The 19,810-nt window shown below is 49.0% G+C and overlaps 1 protein-coding gene across 1 annotated transcript in view; it reads left to right on the top strand.

Annotated features, from left to right (window-relative positions):
* elp4 (elongator acetyltransferase complex subunit 4) overlaps positions 1-19,810 on the top strand; it is a 65,562-nt gene that overhangs the window by 604 nt on the left and 45,148 nt on the right. The window contains exons 2-8 of the mRNA XM_062549761.1: positions 87-122; positions 2,438-2,559; positions 5,146-5,277; positions 6,741-6,877; positions 9,557-9,641; positions 13,943-14,131; positions 19,779-19,810. The exon at positions 19,779-19,810 is cut by the window's right edge and continues 77 nt beyond it. Of these exons, the coding sequence (XP_062405745.1) occupies positions 87-122; positions 2,438-2,559; positions 5,146-5,277; positions 6,741-6,877; positions 9,557-9,641; positions 13,943-14,131; positions 19,779-19,810 (733 nt within the window). The remainder of the gene's footprint in view (positions 1-86; positions 123-2,437; positions 2,560-5,145; positions 5,278-6,740; positions 6,878-9,556; positions 9,642-13,942; positions 14,132-19,778) is intronic.

The following is a 19,810-nucleotide window of genomic DNA, read 5'->3' as shown; positions in this document are numbered from 1 at the left end:
CTACCAGTGATGTCAGTGGCGCTCTTAATTCATAGGAGGAAACCAACCCACCCCTCTAACTCTTCCTATTCCATCTGTTTTTGTAGGTGGTGGCCTGGCTGTCGGGACTCTGCTGCTTGTTGGTAAGATGTGCTGAAATGTAGTGGTATACTGTAATCACATGCAGTATATTTCCCTGAAGATCACTATCAGTGTGCTTGGCACATGTTGCTTTTTCAATGGTTACACAGCATTTTAATATTTGTCACTATTTTGGTTGCTGACATTCTCTTTCTCTCGTTTTATTATTGATGTTCAGCATCTGCCTTTTGAGCACCTAGTTATTGAATATGCTCTTAAAACAGAATGGAAAACCTCTGGCTGATTAAGCTACTGCCCAGTTCTTTGTAGTTAATATAGGCAGCCCTGTTTAAATCTTTCCTCAGGTTTTGTTGTCTCCTGTGACAGGGGACATATGGCAATGGGAGGGTTGTTGAAGTGCTGACCCAAATATCCCACCAGTTTTATGTGACTGGTGAATGGGCCTCCCCTTACTCTCTCACACCCTCTCTCTCCCTCTCTCCCACTCCATCAGACTTCTTACTCTCTCACACACTCTCTCCCTCTCCATCAGACTTCAGTCTTTCTGAAAAAGCAAAATCAAAATGAGCAAAAGAAAGGGAAAAAAAAGCTAGACTGAAACCTTTTCTTTTGAAAAAAAAAGAAGCGAAAGAAAGCCACAGCCCACCTCATGGCTTTCGGCAGTGACTGATCTGTCCTTGAGTCCTGTTGTTATGTGTCTCCTCCACATCACCCCCTACAACTGTCCCCTGGACAGGCTAATAGCCCCCGCAGGTTTCATTTGTAAGGCCACCATAGAAACACGGCCACAATAGGCCCCATCTCAAGCTGGCCCATTTGGGTGCTTTTGTCATGGCCTCTGAAAGCCACAAAGCACTGCTGACCTAGAAACACATCAATAAGAAAAGGGGGGTGGGCGGGTGGTAGTGGTAGATTTCGCTGATGACAAATTGAGGAGCTGTGGTATTTCCTGGGCCGGTATTCGTCAGCTGACCCCTGGAGTCCGTAGGTGAGGTGTGGGGAAGCGGGAGGAGACATTCCCGGGATGGCCGTGGTCTGAGTCGGCCCATCGCTCCCCCCTCCCCCTCCCCTCCATGGGCTCCCAGTGTTGTGGAAGGGATGTGTTACCGTCAGTGTCTTTGTGTGAGCGTGTTGCGCCAGAATGCAGACAGGCCTGTGGGACACACACCCTGAGCTGCCCCTGACAGGAAGCTCCACTGACAAGGTGGACAGGCATTTGTGATGTGATGTGTGTATGAGAAGCAGTGGTATGTGGGAAATGTCAGTCTTTGTGTGTGTGTATGTGTGCACACGTCAGTGTATTATTTCACATGAAAATGGGAGGAGCGTGAAGGTGATGGGTGGAGCATGTTCCTATAACAGAGGGAGGAATTAAAGACTACATGTTCCTATAGCATAAACAGAGGATGGAATTAAAGGCTCTACATGTTTCTATAGCATAAACAGAGGGTGGAATTAAAGTCTATGTGTTCCTATAGCATAAACAGAGGGTGTAATTAAAGATTCTACATGTTCCTATAGCATAACACAGGGTGGAATATAGGATGGAAATATTGAATAATCACATATTGAATCAGAGTGAATCTCTCTGCGGTTGTTCAGGAAATGGAAGATGAGTAGTTTTGTGAATTACACCGGCACTACAGCTAATCATTGCTTGATACAGTGTTTCTGGGGTAATGTAGAACCCACAGGCTGAATGTCATTTGACTATACCTAATGCATTGTTTGTAAAGACAACCACAATGCAGTGTCTTGACATGTGAATAAATAGAGTGGTTGTGTTTGTCCTTCGTCCTTTGGTTTTCCAGGGGTCTTTGCTGAAAATTGCTGATATTGACTTCTTTTATGATCCTTTGAAGTAAAGATAGGCTAATTAATATATTTCATTGCATTGGCTTTATCTAATAAAGTTTGAACATAGACCTTGGGCTGTCTCAACGTTGTTTTGAACATGATCTCATGATCCCATTTAGGAGCCCTTCATCTCTTTCTGGTTGTATTACTGGGTAGTTGCATTACTGACAGACAGTAGGAGATGTATTTAGATCAGGTGGCGGTCCTCCGAGCCATTATATGAATATATGTCATGTAGTGTGATTGCCATCAGAAGTGGCTCTTGGTCTTACCTAGGCTGCAACTCACACTACATCTAGGTGTTAGCATGTGGAAATGTGTTCCTTTTCATCAGATTCCTGTCTGCCTGAGCTCTAAATGGATCGTGACTATGCCTATACCCCTCACTTCGGATCCACGACTAAAATCCTCGTCCCCATCTGTCAGTGGAGCTTCTTCCGTGCACCTTTGTCTTGCTGTATTTTTGTGTCTTTGTCCTGAGACGTCTTTCTTATTCCAGAGGAGGACCGATATGACAGCTACTCCCGCATGTTGCTCAAGTACTTCCTGGCAGAGGGAGTGGTGTGTGGGCACGAGCTCTTTGTGGCATCAGCTCAAGATCACCCAGATGAGATCCTACAGGTACCCTGTGTGTGTGTGTGTGTGTGTGTGTGTGTGTGTGTGTGTGTGTGTGTGTGTGTGCGCGCGCTTGTGCGCGTGTGTGTGTGTGCGTGCTTGTGCGCGTGTGTGTGTGTGCGTGTGTGTGTTCAATTGTTAATGAATGAGAATGTATTATTTCAGATGAGAATTTGTATGTGTGTGTTTGAGAGATCCGTTTGATCAGGATCATTTGACCAGATACATAGACATTTAGGCCAGTATTTTTGCTTTTTAAACGTCTGTCTCCTTTCCCTCCCTTCCCAAAAGCTTTGTTATGCTGGTGATGGTGTGCAGCGATGCATCTTTGGTCATCTTGACCTCTAAAAGGGTTTCAAGTGCTCTGCTTTGCCACATTACTGACCAGGGTCATTGGCTCCTCTCAACCACTTCCTGTTCGCTTTTTAAGTCATGATGCAATGATGTGCAGATAATTCTATTTCCGGGTCCAACGGCTTTGAGACCCGCTTGTTGTTGTTTTTCTATTTAGTAGTTTAGGGGTTTTGTTTAGTAGTTTAAGTTTAATGATGTTGTTTTGCCCTCACTAAAACAAAGGTGATGGTGACAATGTTTACAAGTTGCAAAAAACGTCTGGCTGCATTAGTATGTGTTTTGTGTTTTGACTAAAAGAAAGCTGTTGGGCCCTTGACGTCGGATTTAACAACCAAATTCCGCATGTAAAACCTTTGCCCTAATTATGTTTATCCCTCCCCTGACTTTCCTGCAACCGGTCGTTCATTTTCTCACCCTAAAAACTAAACCGTTTTTAATCTGTCTAAATTTCTCTCTCATCATCTTCTTCTTCCTCTCTTTCCAGCTCATTCAGTCTCTCTTGCACACTCACTTTCTCCCTCCTCTGCTTTGTGCTTTTTATCCAATCCCGTCCCTCTCCTCTTCCCCTTCACTGACTTTTCCCCCTGCTTCTCTCCCTCTCTCTCTCTCTCTCTCTCTCTCTTTCTCTTCCTCTCTCTCTCTCTCCCTCCCTCCTCTCCCCCTTGGTGGGAGCCCCTCTCCTCTTCCTTTCATCTGTAGTCACAGTTATAAAGAGCGGGCCCCCGAGGGCCGCCTCAGGTGAGCGTGTGACCAGCTCGGGGGACTCACCTCCGCGCTCTAACAGGCATTACCTTAATGACACCGGACAGGAGCGCGTCCAGCGCCGCCGCGTGATTGGCCCCCTGTCACACGGAGGTTAATGAGGGCCCTGCTGCCGCTCGCCAAAGGGAAAAAAAAGGGAAAAGGGGGAAAAAAAAGAATAACAGCCCCCCTTGCTAATTTAAGGTGTTATTATTTGGCAGTCAGTCACTTGTTTTTGTGTTATCGCCTGGGTTAGGTGAAGATTCTCTTGGGGTGTGTGTGTGTGTGTGTGTGTGTGTGTGTGTGTGTGTGTGTGTGTGTGTGTGTGTGTGTGTGTGTGTGTGTGTGTGTGTGTGTGTGTGTGTGTGTGTGTGTGTGTGTGTGTGTGTGTGTGTGTGTGTGTGTGTGTGTGTGTGTGTGTGTGTGTGTGTGTGTGTGTGTGTGTGTGTGTGTACGCGTAGCGCCTGCCTTGTCTTTCTCTTAATTTCATCTGGTTTCTTGAGTTGTTGTTTTTTTTTCTCTCCCTGCCTCATCCACCTTGCTTGTTGCCGACTGCTTTGTCAGCACCGTGGGGCCTAGTGCAGATTCCCCCTCATTTGTAACAGAGACAGTACGCCGAGTGCCAGCCTAATTGATTTGTGTTTCACAGAGCGTCTTCAGGGACACCAGAATGGCATTTCTCTCACCAGCAAAACAATAATTACACCTGCTTTATGGTTTTCTCCGAAGCGCTATTGCGTCTCCAAGCCATTGTTTGTGAGAATAGCTGTGATTATAATTGAATGTAAAAGATATAGATGTTATGACAGTGTCTTAGGGCATGTATTCGAAATACTTTCATTTTCATTTTAATTGCAATTTTTCATAATGTCTGTATAATTGCCATATGCACTATATTAGAATTAAGGGCCGTTCACACCAAGAACGGTAACTATAACGATAACTATAAACAAATATCGCTCTCATTAATATGAATGACAATGTTCACACATAAACTATAACGATAACGACATGAAGAACAATATCGTTGTTGATCACTTACAGAGCGATTTTGGGAACGATAAAAAGCTAACAGCCAATCTGAACCCATAATATTTTAGTCATCACATTCATTAACACGAGGAGAGAATTTTCTTATCGTTGGTCAGTGTGGACGCTTTTATCGTTATGGTTATAGTTATCGTTATCGTTATTGTTCTTGGTGTGAATGCAGCTTTACACGTACAAGTCAGTTAATGCCAAACTAAAAAAGAAGGTAAAAGAATGACTCTGCACACTTAAAGCACTTTTGCGGCACTTCATTGAACAGTCAGTGCTATTGTAATGATCAGCATGTTGACTTGTTTGTTATCTTTCCACCATTTAATTAGTGTCATGAAATTGGTGGGAATATTTAGAGCTGTAGATAGTTAGTTGCAAGTACATGAATGTGTCGTTTTCTCCTTTTTTTTTGGAGGATACATTTTTTATGATTTTTGCCTTGTTTCTTCTCTACAGGAACTTCCTGCTCCGATCCTTGATGATGTCACTAGTCCTCAACCAGTTCAGGAACAGTCCCAGTCGTCTGACCCAGACAGTGGAGAAGACATGAAAATCGCCTGGCGGTACCAGAACCTTCCCAAAGTCCAGGTAAACTTAACATCGGCATCTTTTCATAAATAAGACACATAACATCCATTAAAACGTTGTTCAGGCTGCTCCCCCATCTTCTCACAGGCTGTCTGTGTTCCCACACACTCCTCTACACACACACACACACACACACACACACACACCCTCCCGTTCCACTGTGAAGGGATTTGTCTACAGTAATAAACATATCAACTCCTGTCCGGAGAGAGCTGTGAATGGGGCTTCGCTCGTCTCTTTCACTGGCGGTCCGGATTACTCACGCTTAGCTGGTTCTAGGTGCAGCTTTAGGCCTGGGGGGGCTGGGGTGGGCGAGGGGGGGGTGGGTCATGGGTGGGAGGCACACTGAGTCCCCTTTACCAGCGGCCTGACCCAGAGCACCGGGCCTTTCTTTGCCCCCGAAATCCCCACACAGCACTCTCGGCTGCGGCCGCGCCGCGCTCTTTCTTCCGTCCGGAGGAAATAAAGCCCCCGCCCGCCCCCCCCCCTCCGGCCCCAGTAATCCATATCGCTATGGGGATTAGGAGGACACCAGTGAGTCCCCAGAGATTTTGGCACTCTGTGTCCATTCATCATCCTCTCTTTTTTTCCCCCTCTCCCGTTCTCTCTCTCTGTCTGCCTCTTGTCTATCTATCTTGCTCTTTCTCTTTCTCATTTCATCTTGTCTGTCCCTTCATCCCTCGCTCACTGTTTTTCCTCTTCTACCCATATAGACACTGTCTGTCTTTCCCTTCCCCACCATATAGAAACAGTTCTACAACTTCGGCGCCACCCCCCGAACAAAACCCCACCAGTTACCTTTACAAAGCACAAATAAACCCAGTAGAGGATTTGCATCCAAAATCAGAACCCCCCCCATCCCTGCTTATCCCTCCCTCTCGCCCAATCTCCTCCTCAATGAAGACATCAGATCAAAGTTCAGCCAGTCAAGGCCCACGCTGAAGTGTTAAGGGGGTCGACCTGATCGACCCCGCCAAGCAAGGATGAGCCCCGCTCGTCAGTTTATCCGGGAAGGTTGGGGGCGCACACACAAGGGAGGGGGGGTCACTGATCCCGATCAAGAGTAGATTAGTGACTCCGCTCACAATGGAACGCGTCAGCTCATTAGAAAACCTGCGCCGAAAAACTTTCCTTTTCAGCGCCGCGGAGAAACATCTGCCTCCGCTGAGGCCTGGCATTCACAGGCACAAGTGCTCGCGCTCCTTAAAGAATCGTTAAGAACTTTTTACACATGCATTAGAGGAGTTTGAACACAGGGTAAACAAATGATAATTGCGGCACTGAATAATTCATTCTAAGGCTACCAGTCCAGGTGATTGCCTTTATCTCCCTAATACATCTCAACAAGCGCTATGAATTGAGGAGAAATGAAATGGCACCGCTCTAGAGCGTCCGAGTCTCGTTTCTGTCGTAAAAGCTGTTCCATGACCACACTGACCCGTCAATTTGACAAACTTTTCCAGACTGCCCTGGCGTCCTCCGCACGGTTCGGTCATTACTACGACGTCTCCAAGACGATGAGCCCAGACATGAGGCAGGCGGCCAAATGCCACATGTTTTACCTCCCCGAGCAGCCTCCAGATGAGTCCACACCGACAAGGTACAGCACTCACACCCAAAACAATGACCAGGATAAGGTGGATTAGAGTTTTTGTTTAAGTGTATGCATGTGGTTGGTTCTGTGTGTGAAGGCCTAACAAATGACAGTTGTGACCATTGTGGCATTCGAGCTGGTGTGACGTCTCCGTCGTAAATGGATCTTAGTATCAGTGGAATGGGATTTGTGTTAAAGCTTTACAATGTTTAGTCAGCCAATAAAGTTGGTGACGTGCGGTCGGCTAGTAGCCCCTCGCCTTGTGAAACGAAGAGTTTGAGGTTTGGCGATCCTTGTCAAACAGCGTGGCGCGTTTGATGTGGCTTTTGGGTTGTTTAGTGTGGTCCGACCACAGCGAGATGGGGAAGGATTCGGAAAACAATGTCTCTTTGCATTAGCGCACAAAACCCCAAACGCAGCGGCCATGCAAACAAGCCAATCTGGAGTTTGTCTTTTATGGGGGGGCTGGTGGCTGTATTTGTGCAAACAGAGCTCCTTTAAATGGCAGTATTTATCCTGGCGGCTGCATTAGAGCTCCATAGTGAGTGGATGAGTGCCCCGCACCACTGTTTGCACTGGCAGGTAAGTGTGTTCCTGTTCCTGCCATCTTCCGAGGGCACCAGGGACGGACGCTCTTTCCACTGTCATCCGCCAGTGATGGATGCTGCCGCTGCCATTGGTCAGATTCTGCTCGTCGGATTCTGTCGCAAAGCGCCACCCCCACCCACCTCCCCCAATCGCACCAGGTTATGGCAGCAGATGTCAGCCAAGACAATTAACCCAATTTGCTAAACGCAGGCAAGAGAAAACAATACCCACTCCAAACGCCATCGTTTTATGAAACGGAGTTAAAATATGTTTATCCGCATAATTACAGTCATTTTCACCCTTTTGCTCCGAGTCCCGGGCGTCAGTCAGATGGACGGAGGGCCTGTTGTGAAGGAGGTGAATCCTTTCCCCCTCGCGCGGTGACAAAAAAAACCCCCATGTTGCTTTCCGGCCTGTTAAGTCGCTCCGTTTCCCTGCGTTGAGTAATTGCCACAAATTGCTCTCCAGGTGACGTCGGAGCCTGTTGTTTAAAAAATGGGGAGAGTGAATGGCGTGTGTGCGCCGACGCCTTCCCCGGGTGTGATCTTAATTAGCTCGCGCGCGCTAGCCATTATCCTCCACGGACAGCACCTTTAATCGAGCGCGCCTCTCTCCGTGGGGGCTGCTGCTGTGGGCATTCAGAGCCTTGCATGCACACAATGGCACAAGTGCTGCCTCTGAATCACCCACCCTAACCCACACCCACCTCTTGTCCATAGCAAACACACACACACACACACACACACACACACACACACATACACACACGTATACACACACACGCAATCTCTCACCCCTGTTTCCTCCTGCCCACATGTCCAGTTCTGGAGGAGGCGAGGAAGGAAGCTGGTTTCTTTCTTTTCGGCTTGAAGGGGGAAAATCTAACCTCAGTCTCTTCGATGAGGTCAGAGGAGGGGGCTATTGTATCCTGCAAGGCGAGAAGTTGTTTGCCACCAGGCCCCCTTTTGTAGACGTGTGTATTTTTGTAAGAGTGTGTGTGTGTGTGCGTGTGCGTGTGTGTGTGTGTGTGAAAGCCCTATGACCGATCATTGGCTGTGGGTCTGTTATTGTAGGGCTGAAACGGAATGCTCAATTGGCCGGTAATTGATGGATATCTGTGTGACTTGCTGGGCAATACAATAGGGATGTAGTCATTACCACGCTGCGTTCAGGCCAACTGGAAATACCAGTTCCAAATGAGAGGGTAATATTACACTAGGTGTGAAATCGGACCAGCAAATTGCCCTTTGCCCGAAGTCACATGTTACCCAATCAAGGATTAACCTGGTGGTTCAAGACACCACATGAACGTACTTTCTTAAAGCATTGTTCCAGGTGAATGTAAAAATTGTGAAATGAGTCGAGTAACGCGTTACGGGTGCTCAGCCGGTGTGGAGAAAAAGGGAAGCCTTGCAAGGTGTAGTTTGCAAGGCTGTAATCACAGAGCGAGGGGGCCGTCCGAGTCCTTCGAAAGTGGGTGGGTGGGACGAGCGTACCGACCGCTCCGCAAACGGTGCACATCTTCCCCCTGAGCGCACACGGAAAAAGCGCTGCGTCACCCCGATGAGGGCCCGTCGCCCCGTTAAGGCCCGTCTAGGGCGCGGCGTCAGCGCACCGGCACCTGAGCCGCAGGGCAGGGGGGAGCTGACGAAGGACGCCAGAGGATGGCGTTAATTAATTAACGGCTTTTTTTAATTTATTTCTCATTTCATCTGCTCAAGTGGCCACGACAAAACAACAGGTTTGTCTCCCTCATCGTTCTCCTCGTGAAGGAGTCATAGGGACCTTTAATCAGGGTCACATCTCAAGCTGAGTGGAAGCGTGTGTTCCCTGTGTCAGGACATTTAGGCTCTCTGTTTTTTTGTATGTGTCTGTCTCTCTCTGTGTGTGTGTGTGTGTGTGTGTGTGTGTGTCTGTGTGTGTGTGTGTCTGTGTGTCTCTCTGTGTATGTGTGTGTGTGTGTGTGTGTGTGTGTGTGTGTGTGTGTAGTCATAGTGGGCACAAATTGCTTTTGAAGCATCTTCTGTTTTGGAGTCTCATTTGTGCCGTTATTGCTGAATCCCCCTGACGTGTGCTCTCTCCTCCGCCGCTGTCTAGTGCCATGAGCGAGGCCTACTCCTCTCTGCTCAAGTCCATCCAGAGGGTCATCCATCAGCAGGGCTTTGACGGCTCCGCTCCACAGGTGGGTGTTGCACTGCTGCTCACAAGCCCCGTTACAGTCATTCATTAGATCGCAGAACAAGCAGCAAGAGGATCTGCTGAGAACAGTACAGCGTATTGGGGGAATTGGCATTTTGTCAGTGTTGTGGGGAACGGTAGAAAAAATGCTCACTGAGGATCCGCTCAAGGTTGGGAACAGGTGCTGGGTACAGGTGACGATTAATGAGAAAAATGGAGGAATACCTGAACACTGCACTTTTATTCCTCCAAAAAGCATTTCATGTAGAATGTTTCAACATCTTATGTTATCATCTGATAAATGTAGATGTTTTTTCAGGACATAAATGAATATTTTGCTTTCTGCGCAGACTCAAACATGAACTCAGTGTTCGCTCACACTTCCTTCATACTCAGCTGACACATCTAGCCCCATACTGCCACTGCAGTCCTGCACTCTCCTTCTCCTTCTTCTTATTTCTTCATCCCTCCATCCCGCGTGTCATGCTCAGCCCTGTGGGGAGGAGGGGAGATGGGAGATGGAGAGCCGGGGGCGTCCCCTGAGTCCTGCCTCCTCCTCCTCCTCAGAGCGAAGCGGAGCGGAGTGGAGTGGAGCAGGCCTCCATCAGCTCTGTTGTAAACAGGGGACAGAGACACACACACACACACACACACACTTACACACACACACACACACACACACACACACACACACACACACACACACACACTTACACACAGACACAGACACACACACACACACACACACACACACACACATACACATGAAACACACACATGAGACACACACACTGGGAGCAATATGCCTGCAGTCTGCTCGTAATCATTAGCCCTTCCTGAGGAGTCGGGCTGCCCCAGGAGAGCCTCCCTCGCTATTTCCCTGAACACCGTCACTCCGGCAGTGACCACTGGGACTGACCCTCCAGAGAGACGGCCCACTCTCTCCCTACACACACACACACACACACACACACAGCCCATTCTCCACAAGCACACGCTACACACAGCCCACTCTCCACAAACACACACACACACACACACACACACACACACAGTTTTGAAAAGTTACACACACTCACACTTACAGAAAACACTTACACAGAAGCACTTTCAATACATGTTGTTAGCGATTGCCTTTTTGTGCCAATTAGTTACTTTCTCCACATGTAAATTCAGGCCAAAAACGTAGTAAATAACTGAGATGAGAGTTGTTTAATTAAGACTCAAAAACAGTGAGTCAGACAAAAATACTTCACTGATTGACATCATCCAGTGTGTGCTTGTGTATGTTTGTGTGTGTGTCTGTGAGAGAGAGAGAGAGAGAGAGAGAGATTTGACGAAGCCTGTCCCATGCACACTGGTTGTTCGCGTCTTCTCACCCCCCTCGCCCTCGCTAGCTGTCACTCACCGTCCGGATTAAGAGGCTGACATCATCAAAGCGAGCCGTGCTCTGACGCGCTTTTGGCAGGCCGGCGGAATGCCCCGTGGCCCAGAGGAGAACATGGGCACAGACACAAGAATCTCCTGAATGAGCGCTCCCAACACACCAGCAGTACTGTGTTTACATTTGGGGGACTGTGTGTGTGTGTGTGTGTGTGTGTGTGTGTGTGTGTGTGTGTGTGCGTGCGTCTGTGTGTGTGTGCCTGTGTGTGTGTGTGTGCCTGTGTGTGTGTGTGCCTGTGTGTATGTGTGTGTGCGTGCGCGCGCGCCCCGGCCTGAATGTACTTGTGCCTCTCTGACTATCACTGCGAGTATGTTTGTGTGACTGTGTTTATACATCCTCTCACTCTCAAACTTTTGTTAAAAGGCTACAACAACAAAGAACCTTCAAGTCATTTCACCATTACAATTGATCTTGATCTTGAGTCCTTGATACTCATATCCCTGATACTATTGCTGAGGGCCCTGATGCTAAAGATGACCCCTTAGCCACTCATTGTGCGACCTACAGTAGTGCATGGCTAGATGGCCGTGGTGGAGAGTGGTGCTCTACGATCGGTGAGGAGCAGGCGTGCTGCTCTTGCTGTTCACTTTTGGGGCGTCATGAGGGATGGTTCACAGAGGAAGATTCATATGGGGATTTTTTTTTTTCATGTTGTCATGGTAATAGGCATGATGCCACACTCATTCCCACACTGACTGCCCTCTGGCCTTGTAGCTCTTAGCACCGAAAGCTAACCACACACGCGCGCACACACACACACACACACACACACACACACACACACACACGCACACACATAAAAACAAACCTCAAAAGAAGAAAAAAAGAGTGATAAGGGAGAGGAATAGTGAAAGGGAACAAATGAAGAGAATAAGAAATTATGAAATGTTGGTTTACGGGAAGAAAGAACGAAAGACGGAAAGAGAGAGGGGAATGAGGAAGAATAATTGTAGAGGAACACCCTCTTCTTGGGAAATGTTTTTGGCGAGGACTTCTGCGGGAGCATTGGACTCGCACTGTAACAATGAGGTTTATTTTTGTTAGATGCTGATGATTGGCAAACACCTCGAGGGGTTTTGAGTCAGCAGTGCAGTGGACGAGCCCCAGGGGACGACTAAAATGGCTCCTCTGTGCACCATTCGCCATACAGGGAGTTTATGAAACACTCAATGGCTCTTGTAAGAGCTGCAAAGTCAAGTTGTAAGCCGACACCGAAAGCTGAATCGGACACATTTATACTGAGTTTTAAGCTGAAATGGAGAGATGTGTTGTGGATAAGCGGCGTAGAAGCACGAATGAGATGACGAACGAGACGAACACGCTATGAACAGACTCCTAAACAGACTCCCCCTGAAGACCAATAATGGTGAAAACTTCAGAACTCGAATCAAGTCATGCCAGAGGCTCCTTAAAGAGCCTACAGAGGGAACACTCAGATGGCAGTGTTCCCAGCAGAGAGACTTGTGCAGGTCAGACACTCTGGTAGTCATTGTAGGCATTGGAGGGGAGAGGAGAGGGCACAAGCCTTACCCAGGCCCTCTTGGCCAGCGATGGCCGAACCCGTGCCAAGAATGCACTGGCTCCCACGCCAGTAGACATTTTGGCTCTTTGGTTGACAGGTTCTTTGTGGCTCTGTCAGGCGCGGGTCCTGATTGGCTGGCGGCGTCCAATCACGTTTGACCGCAGTGTTCCGATTAACCGTGTTGTTGAATGGGCTCGGCTGGCCTGGTTGTTTGGAAGAGTCAAGTTGTTGGAGTGCTGGCTGACCTTGACTCACAGACAATGGGCTCCACTCACCCACTGATGAAGTTATACACTGATGCCACTAAATGTTCAGATGCCCCCCCAGAAATGACAAATTATTTTTTTAGATAAATACAATTAATAATTGAAAAAAAACATACAAAATATATATTAAAATATGTTATATATATATATATAAAAATTACTTTGGGGAAATGGAACTTGAAACTGTAGATTCAAATTTTGTGAAAATTCACTTTGTGGAAGTAGCATTATTTTCCCAATTTTAATGGCCTGCATCACTACATGTATGTGATCTCACTTCATGATAAATTAGTTATCATTAGAGTCATTTTCTTTCATTTGAATTTTGCTGGAATGACATTATAATAGAATTGTTCTTATCAGGTCGGAATTGTGCTATCTTTGTAGAATTTTGCCGGTGATTTTCCTTGCAGTTCTAAGATGCAAATGGTTTCAACATGACAGTAAATTTGGCAAACAAAATAAATGCAGCGCTATGTTAATGTTGTTTTTTTTCTGGTGTTCTATTCTGATTACTTACCCATAATGTTTTTACTTATTGTTAGTAATCTTTGTAATAATCATAGATTACTAGATTACTAATCTTAGTCGGAGAAAAAGAAAGTATTCAAAATCCTGCCCGAATATTGCATTCTAAATTCAGAATTTGTACTGTCTACACATAATGACCAAACTGGTTATGGGCAAAACAAAAGGATTAAAGAATTCTCAGTGGTCTCCCTTTGTCCTCAAAGTAATGTTTGTGCCAATGTGTGTGTGTGTGTGTGTGTGTGTGTGTGTGTGTGTGTGTGTGTGTGTGTGTGTGTGTGTGTGTGTGTGTTTGAGTGAGTGAGTGAAAAACATGTAGGTCATTACATGAACACAAAACGCTGTTGTTCACATTACTGTTTTTGTTTGTTTCTTGTGGTGCGTGTGACAATCTATGGTTCGTAGCGTCTTGTTTGTTTGTTTGTTGTTGTGTTTTCTGTGCGTGTGTATATGCGTACGTATGTGTGTGTGTGTGTGTGTTTGACAGTATAAGGTGCGTAACATCCTGTTTGTTTGTTTGTTGTTTGTTTGTTTGTTTGTTGCAGTCCAAGATGCGTAACGTGCTGCGGCTGGGCCTGCACTCTCTGGGCTCGGTGCTGTGGGGCGACGACCTGTGCTGCCGAGAGAGCCCCACGCGCAGCCACTCCCTCACCACCTTCCTGTACGCACTCCGCGCCCTGCTGCGCTCCTCGCTCTCCGTCGCCATGGTCACCGTTCCCTCTCACCTCATACAGGTACGTACGTACTGTAGGTCGATCCGCTCTCACGTCGCGCCATGTACGAGATGGTTGGGCATGTGTGCGTTGATATGACTTTATGAACAAAACAACCAACACGCAAACAAATGGACATGGGTGAAAACTAGCCTCCTTTGGCGATGGATCTGTCACAGATCCACTGAGCTTGCTGGAGATTTGACTGAGTGCTGTGCTAGTTAATCACTGCTATTTGATGTACTGAGAGGTATAATGGGTCGGGTCCACTGCTGTGGTTGGGGCCATTGGTGTGTGTGTGTGTGTGTGTGTGTGTGTGTGTGTGTATATGTGTGTGAGAGAGTGACTTGAGGGACTTGAACAATGATAGTTGGAAGAATTGCTCCTCATGCTGTTGCGATGGAGATATGGTTCTACCCAAACCATAGGGCAGTGTTTCTGTGGCCTCTGGGGTTTTACTGCAGTTTGATTTCAAAGCCAAGGGCTGTAAACCAAGAGCTGCTCATCACTCCAGTCCCTCATGTCAACATGCACTATAACATGTTTTCTTTTGCATATTTTTTACTGTCTGAGTGTGTACAAACTGCATGTGTGTGTGTGTGTGTGTGTGTACATGTGCGTGACCGCGTAGAAAGTGTATGTGTGTGTGTGTGTGTGTGTGCGTGACCGTGTAGAACGTGTGTGTGTGTGTGTGTGAGTGTGAGTGTGGATAGGGGGTTGGGAGAGCGTGTAACGGCCCAGCCTGGGCCTGCCCCTCTCGGCCCCTCTCCTCTGCTGGGGCCCACTGGCAGAGCCGGGGTCATCTGTCGGGGCATATGGCACGCTGTGGCTACCACAGGGCCTCCACAGACCCAGCGGAGCCTTCCCCTCTCCCCCTCTCCTCTCCTCTCCATCCACTCTCTCCTCCTCCCCTTTCCCCTGCGCCTCCTCTCCCCCTGCCCCCATCACCTCCTCCCTTTCCCCTTCTCCCCTGCGCCTCCTTGCCCCCTACTCCCCTCCTCTCCCCCTCTCCATTTGCCTCCTCTACCCCTCCTCGCCTCCTCTCCCTGGGCCAATCCCTCTCTCTCTCACCCCTCTCTTCCCTCACAACCTCATCCCTTCCAGCCCCCAGACCTTCCTCCACTCCCTCCCCTACTCCCTCCCCTCTCCTCCTTGTTCCTCCATCTCCTACTCACCCCCCTCCCCTCACCCCCCTCCCCTCCCCATCCATCTCCAGCGCGCCCTCTGACCCCCATAAGCCCCTGTAATTACCCATCATGCCCGCGCCGGGGTCACGCAAGTCCCAGCGATGAGGGGTCATCCTGACTGGCAGTGAGGTATTTAAGTGCAGAAGGTGAGAGGTGTGGACACTCAGTAGAGAGGAGATGCTCCTTCTTACACATTTGATTTGAAGACCATGAGCTGTATATAACTGTATAGTAGACGTACCATCATGTTTATCCATGTTTGCATTAAATGTCTGGCATTTGACAGACATATGGGCAATGACACCATGCAGCATATTTAGGGGGTGAATTTGATTGGTGTTCTGGGTCAGTTTTCTCAGTTTCGTTGTCATGCAGTGTCCCATGTGCATTAGGGCCTTTCAGCCAATGGCCTTCTCCTGTCGAGTTCTATACACTCCTGGCGTTCCGTACTATGCTGATTTTTTTTTGACATTGTGAGTCCCTTCCTCCATTTTGACTTAATCATCCTGGATCCCCTGAGGTCCCGGCAGCCTGCGGGATGCTAAGAAGTGATAAAGGCGTGGCCGGGCCATGCATTTTTAACCAGGCTGCGCCGCGCCGGCCAGCAGCGGGGCTCCCTGAAAGCCTCCCCGACGAGCCTGACGAGGAGTCACAACCCACCTGAAACTTTAATCAGGGGGCCCTGCATCAGGCAGCCACACGGAGCGCCACCGCCTCCGCCACCACGGCTGCCGTCGCCACCACCACCACCACGCGCCACCCTGTCCCACCGTCCTATCACCCCCCCCCACCCGCAAGTGACCCCCCCCCCTCCCTGTCCCCGTCCCTTTCCCCATCCCCACCACAGGAACCTTCAACGCACTGGCCAACCAAATGCTGACCCTGGTTGGGGATGGCCAACTGAACAGCTGTCCCGGGAAACGCAGGCCAACTCCCCAGGCCTCACGATGGCCCAACTGAGTGGTGGGGGAGAGAGAGAGAGAGAGAGAGAGAGAGAGAGAGAGAGAGAGAGAGAGAGAGAGAGAGAGAGAGAGAGAGAGAGAGAGAGAGAGAGAGAGAGAGAGAGAGAGACATAGAGAGAGAGAGAGAGAGAGAAAGACAGACATAGAGAGACAGACAGACAGACAGACAGACAGACAGAAAGACAGACAGACAGACAGACAGACAGAAAGACAGAGAGAGACTGATCAAGAAGTGATGTTTTTATTCAACATTTTTCCAACGTTCATATCCATAGGCCTGATTAAATCTATCCCTTGCCAGAGAGACATGACAAACACAGCACAGTGTTTTATTGGGTGTTTGCCATGACATAATTGGCTCATTTTTGCTTTGTTATGAAAGCCCCAAATGAAGTCTGACCTCAGGTTAGTTCCCACTAAGGTTAGCCGAGTTCAAATACATGTAACGTTCTCAGGCCTTTATCAATAATGAATCACATTGAGAAACACATCATGTTAAGCCTGAAATAGGGATCCCATTGGAATCAGGGTCCTGTGTTTAACCTCATTCCATTCGCCAACACCGCAAAGCCTCGGCTATTCGCATCGAATCACAAAACAACTGATCCTGCACCGTGTCAGATGCCGCCCCTGACACGAGGCCTTTCGCTAGCCCGTGATAGTTTAGTATCAGGCCTCCGGTCTGCTCAATACTGCATGCAGAGTGTGGCTTTGCTTTGCCACATGTGTGAAGTGGCTGTGCTGCATGTGTGAATGCACTGAGCCAGTCACCCCTCCCACCCCTCCACCCCACACAAACACACACACACACACACACACACACACATCCCCGCTCCACGCGCGCTGGTTGGGCTCTGTCTCACCCTCACGCATGTTGTTCGGAGATGAATAATTTCCCTCCCCAAATAGTGACCCTGGCTTTAATTCTGTCGGCGAGGGCTGACCTCAGATGTCCTCTAAGTGGCTGTGAGAGTGGGGAAAGAGCCCTCCTGAATGAGGCCCGACCAAAAAAAAAAAAAACTAGGGCAAAAACGAGAGTAGTGCAAGGGAGGGGGATGGAGGTGGAGGGGGGGGGCAGGGGGAACCGGGGAAAGAAAAGACATGCGGCATGAAAACTGCATTAGGCCTCGGCAGCCACCACAGAAAAGGGGGGCATGTGAAATATTTAAGAGTGGTGCAGGGATTAATTTTTCAGGGAGGCTTTTCTTTCTTTCTTTCGTTCTCCCTTTCTTCTTTTCCTCTCTCCCTCTGCTCTCTCCTATGCCATCAGCCACTCACTCGCTCGCTCTCTTTCCCTGGTACTCCCACTCTTCCCTGCCTGTGCTATGGCAATTCCAGTAGGGGGAGCTCTGCACTACCTTGCAGCCCCCCTCCCTTTTCCAGCTTTTCCTATTCCCTCCTTCTTCCCCCTCTCTCTCTTTCTCTCTCTCTCTCTCTCTCTCTCTCTCTCTCTATCTATCTCTCTCTATCCCTCTCTCTTTTCCTGTTGTCCCCCACCTCCCTGTCTCTGCCTTCTTGTCCCCTTTGCCTTGGTTTGAGTCCTCTTTCCATCTGTCTTGAATGTGTGTGTGTGCAACTTGTTTGCCTACGAGTGTGTGTGTGTGTGTGCATGTGTAAATGTTTTGTGTGTGTTTGTCTAGATGTGACTGGCCCATCCATATCTCTGGGACAGGGAGGAGACAGGCTGTTGTATTATTTTGAGAGCCTTCCTCACTCCATACTAAATACGTCCCCGTCTGAATCCCACAGACTTGTACGGATCAGAGACGAACAGTAACACGAGTGGAAATATCAAATGAAATGTTTTTATTCTGTCCTGGGTGCTTTAACTTCGTCGGCAGAAACTCGCCACGTAGCCTGATTAGATGTTAAGTGTAGCCTGCGCACTCATGACTTCATTCACAAGATGAGCACATCGTTTGGCCGGTGAGCTGGGAGCTCTTTGAAACGTCGCCGAGGAGGTTTGTCCAGATTTGGGCCGTATGGCGACACTCCATGAGCCGTGCGGCGGGAGGCAGGGACAGATTTCAGACCGTGTGGAAGTCAGCGAGCCTCTCTCTCTCTCTCTCTCTTCCTCTCTCTCTCTTCCTCTCTCTCTGTCTCTCTCTCTCTCATGCTCTTTTGCTCTCTCTCTGTCTCTCCCTCTTTGTGAACAATGAGACCCAGTGTGTGTGTGTGTGTGTGTGTGTGTGTGTGTGTGTGTGTGTGTGTGAGTGTGTGTCACCACGCTTGGATAAAGACTGGCTTTTTTTGCGGATAGTCCTGTAACAGTCCACCCTGTGCAGTAACAGTAGTAACTACTTATTAATCAGCTTCTATGTATGTGTTTTGTGCTCTTGTGTTATGATACATGAGACGTTATGTCAGTGACGACAGCTCTTGTGTTGTGGTCTTTGGTTGTGTTTTTTTTTTTGGAGATGTCTGTAAACTCTTATGCACCCCAGTCTGGTGAGGTGTCTGAGTCACCCCCCAGGTTAGTCACACACACACACACAGACACACACACACACACACACACACACACACACACACACTCCCCTCACTCTGCCCGAAACCCCCTGGCTCCCGCCTGAGTACCAGGGTTGTGGGTGTGAGGGAGGTGGGGGAGCCTCTTCCAGTAAATATGACTCGCTCAGGGGCCCACAGAAAGGTCCCCCCCGATTGTTCCCCCTGGCGCCGGTGGTGCCGGCCGACACTGACCGCGTCTGTCCACACACCACTGGCACGCAGGTGAAGGCGGGCGCTGGGGCGGTGTCGGAGTTGGGGAGAGGGGGGGGGGGGGGGGTGGCATGGTAGTGTGCTGTGTGGCGCGGGGCACAGCCCAGTGTGCGGTCGGCGTCGTGTGGCGCGGCACGGCGTGTGTGGCGGTGTGTGGTGAGCGCGGTGTGTCCTGGCAGAGCTGGGCCGGGCTGAGCGGAGCGGAGGGGCTCGGCGGTTCTCGGTTCCCGAAGCCTGGGCAGCAGAGCTACTGATGACCTAATTTAATTTCAGCAGCCCGGGAGCAGCCGCCGCCTCGTCAGGAGGGCTTTAATTACCTGAGCCCGGCTCCTCCCAGCAAGCATCCCCCTCTCTCTCTCTCTTTCTCTCCATCCCTCCCTCTCTCCTCCTCTCTCTCTGTCTTCATCTTAGTCTCTCAATCTCCCATCCTTTGCTCCCTCTCTTTATCTCCCTGTCTCTCTCTCTTTCTCCTTCTCCTTCTCTCCTTTCATTATATCTCTCTTTTTTTCCTCTCTTTCTTTGGGCTTTCTCATAGACTCCTGGGATGTTGGCATCAGTCCCTCAAGCCCCTCCATAGTTTAGCATGCATCTCGCCTACTCCACGTTTTCTTATTTATTTGTGGTTCACACACACACACACACACAGACACACACACACACGCACACAGACACACACACGCACGCACGCACACACACACACGCACGCACGCACACACACACACACACAGATACACACGCCTCCTGTCATCCTCACAATCTGTATCTCTCTCTCTCTCTCTCTCTCTCTCTCCCTTCTTCCAGAGCCGAGTGCTAATGGGCCGTATAACCCGACT

The sequence above is a fragment of the Sardina pilchardus genome, chromosome 11 (assembly GCF_963854185.1).
Source record: "Sardina pilchardus chromosome 11, fSarPil1.1, whole genome shotgun sequence".
Classification (NCBI taxonomy): Eukaryota; Metazoa; Chordata; class Actinopteri; order Clupeiformes; family Clupeidae; genus Sardina; species Sardina pilchardus.
This window is presented reverse-complemented; position numbering and strand designations above follow the sequence as displayed.